Genomic DNA, 1686 nt, shown 5'->3' with positions numbered 1-1686 from the left:
TTGTCTGCCTGGGAGCGGAGCATGCTGAGTCAGCTCTTGAGAGAGCTGGCTGCCTGCATTGCGAGCGTCTTCCTATGCATGTTCTCCACTCCCGGAAGGCACTCTTTGCTGAGGGTGCCTTCGCGTGGCGATTACGCTCGTGGGGTTCGCAACTGGAACTGGCGGAGGGAATGGAGACGGGCGAGTCCCTATCTTCTTCCTCACCCGCCAGATCCAGCGCTCGTTCTGCGTTCTGCGGTTACTTCCCCCCGGGGAGCGAGCTCGGCGCTCCGCCTGTCTTCCTCCAAGGAGGTTGATGTGGTGGGCATCGACGAGGATTCGCCCCCTCAAATCGCCCCAGTATGAGGAGCTTTTGGAGGTGGTAACTCGTGCCGTGGCCAAACTAAATATTGAATGGCCCGCCGAGAAGATGGCTGAGCCGCAGAAAAGCAAATTGGATGAGCGGTTTCTGCGTGTTAAGCCACCACCTCCGCGCCGGAGCCTGCCTTTTTTCCCCGACCTCCACACCGAGGTGTTGAAGTCGTGGGGAAGACCATTCTTGGCCCGCCTCTTTATTCCCACCTCCAATTATTATGGCAATGTGGCGGGGATGAATGAGCACGGTTATAAGACGATGCCCCGGGTAGAACAGATGCTTGCGAGCTATCTGTCCGACGCAGCGTCTCGTTCCCTCGAGGAACCAGGGTTACATACGTAACCCGAGACGTTTTTTCTGAAGAAGATTTTTGTGAATCTGTCCCCAGCTATAGTTATGATTGACAGGGTTACAACTTTGTTTAAAATTTAATTAGCTGATGAGAGACATACGGTACTGAAGGGAAGATGTTTCCTTTCACACTTCCATTATGGATGAAGTAAGGAGTAAGGAGTGTGCTGTACCTTCTGTTCCTGTTTGCTGATGTTGTCGAGACTGAGAGATAACAGAAAGTTGCGAGCTCCAACAAACAGCCGCCCCCTCTCCTCGTCCAATAGGAGAGCTCCGAAACAACACGAACGCTCCAAGTCAAACCGCTTAATGCCGTTAAACTGCTGGAGATCTGGAAGAAACATGAAAACACAAAGAGATAAAAACAGAAACCTAAACACATGTATACAGATGTACATGTGATACAAGCCAGCTTCATCACCTTTATAAGACAGCATCATCCGGGGTGAGGAAGATGAACTTCCGCTGGATGAAGCACTGATGCCAATCAGCCCAAGCAGGACCAGCGAACTGCACATCATCATTGTCATCATCTTCTGAGGAGGACCAGAACTTCTTATCAGCTATAAACTGCAGACAGCTGCCACACAGATGGTTGAATGGGATGCTGGTTTTCGTGGCAGCTGTTGCAGTGACGGCTCTCAGTGGTTCTGCTTGTTGTTACAGTGATGCTGTGGATGTGGAGTTTCCTCTCTACACTGAAAGCTGGACAGCAGAACAACAACAAAAAAGTGTTAGACTTTTCAGCTCCTTTTCATAGCCACTATTCAATCCTTACTGACCCCTTGCTCACCCACTCCAACAACACATGATAATAGCCATGATATTTCAGATATGCTGCACACAGACTCACACGCTTTATTTCAGTAGCAGATGGTCTAAAGCTACTGTCCTGTCTAAGACGAGAAGGGAGAAATCTGATCTCATATCACACACACACACACACACACACACACACACACACACACACACACACACAC

The 1686-nt window shown here is 49.9% G+C and overlaps 1 protein-coding gene across 2 annotated transcripts in view; it reads right to left on the bottom strand.

Annotated features, from left to right (window-relative positions):
• The window catches only part of sema3b (sema domain, immunoglobulin domain (Ig), short basic domain, secreted, (semaphorin) 3B), a 41288-nt gene that overhangs the window by 20651 nt on the left and 18951 nt on the right, over window positions 1-1686 (bottom strand). For both annotated transcript variants that reach the window (XM_016461978.1, XM_016461977.1), the window contains 2 exons: window positions 1128-1411; window positions 880-1037 (listed from right to left, as the gene is read on the bottom strand). In XM_016461978.1, coding sequence (XP_016317464.1) covers window positions 880-1037; window positions 1128-1239 — 270 coding nt within the window. In that variant the 5' untranslated portion in view covers window positions 1240-1411. The remainder of the gene's footprint in view (window positions 1-879; window positions 1038-1127; window positions 1412-1686) is intronic.

Source organism: Sinocyclocheilus anshuiensis, unplaced genomic scaffold (assembly GCF_001515605.1).
Source record: "Sinocyclocheilus anshuiensis isolate Anshui unplaced genomic scaffold, SAMN03320099.WGS_v1.1 scaffold80, whole genome shotgun sequence".
In the NCBI taxonomy this organism is placed as follows: Eukaryota; Metazoa; Chordata; class Actinopteri; order Cypriniformes; family Cyprinidae; genus Sinocyclocheilus; species Sinocyclocheilus anshuiensis.
The sequence above is the reverse complement of the archived record's forward strand: the minus strand, read 5'-3'. Positions and strand labels throughout refer to the sequence as shown.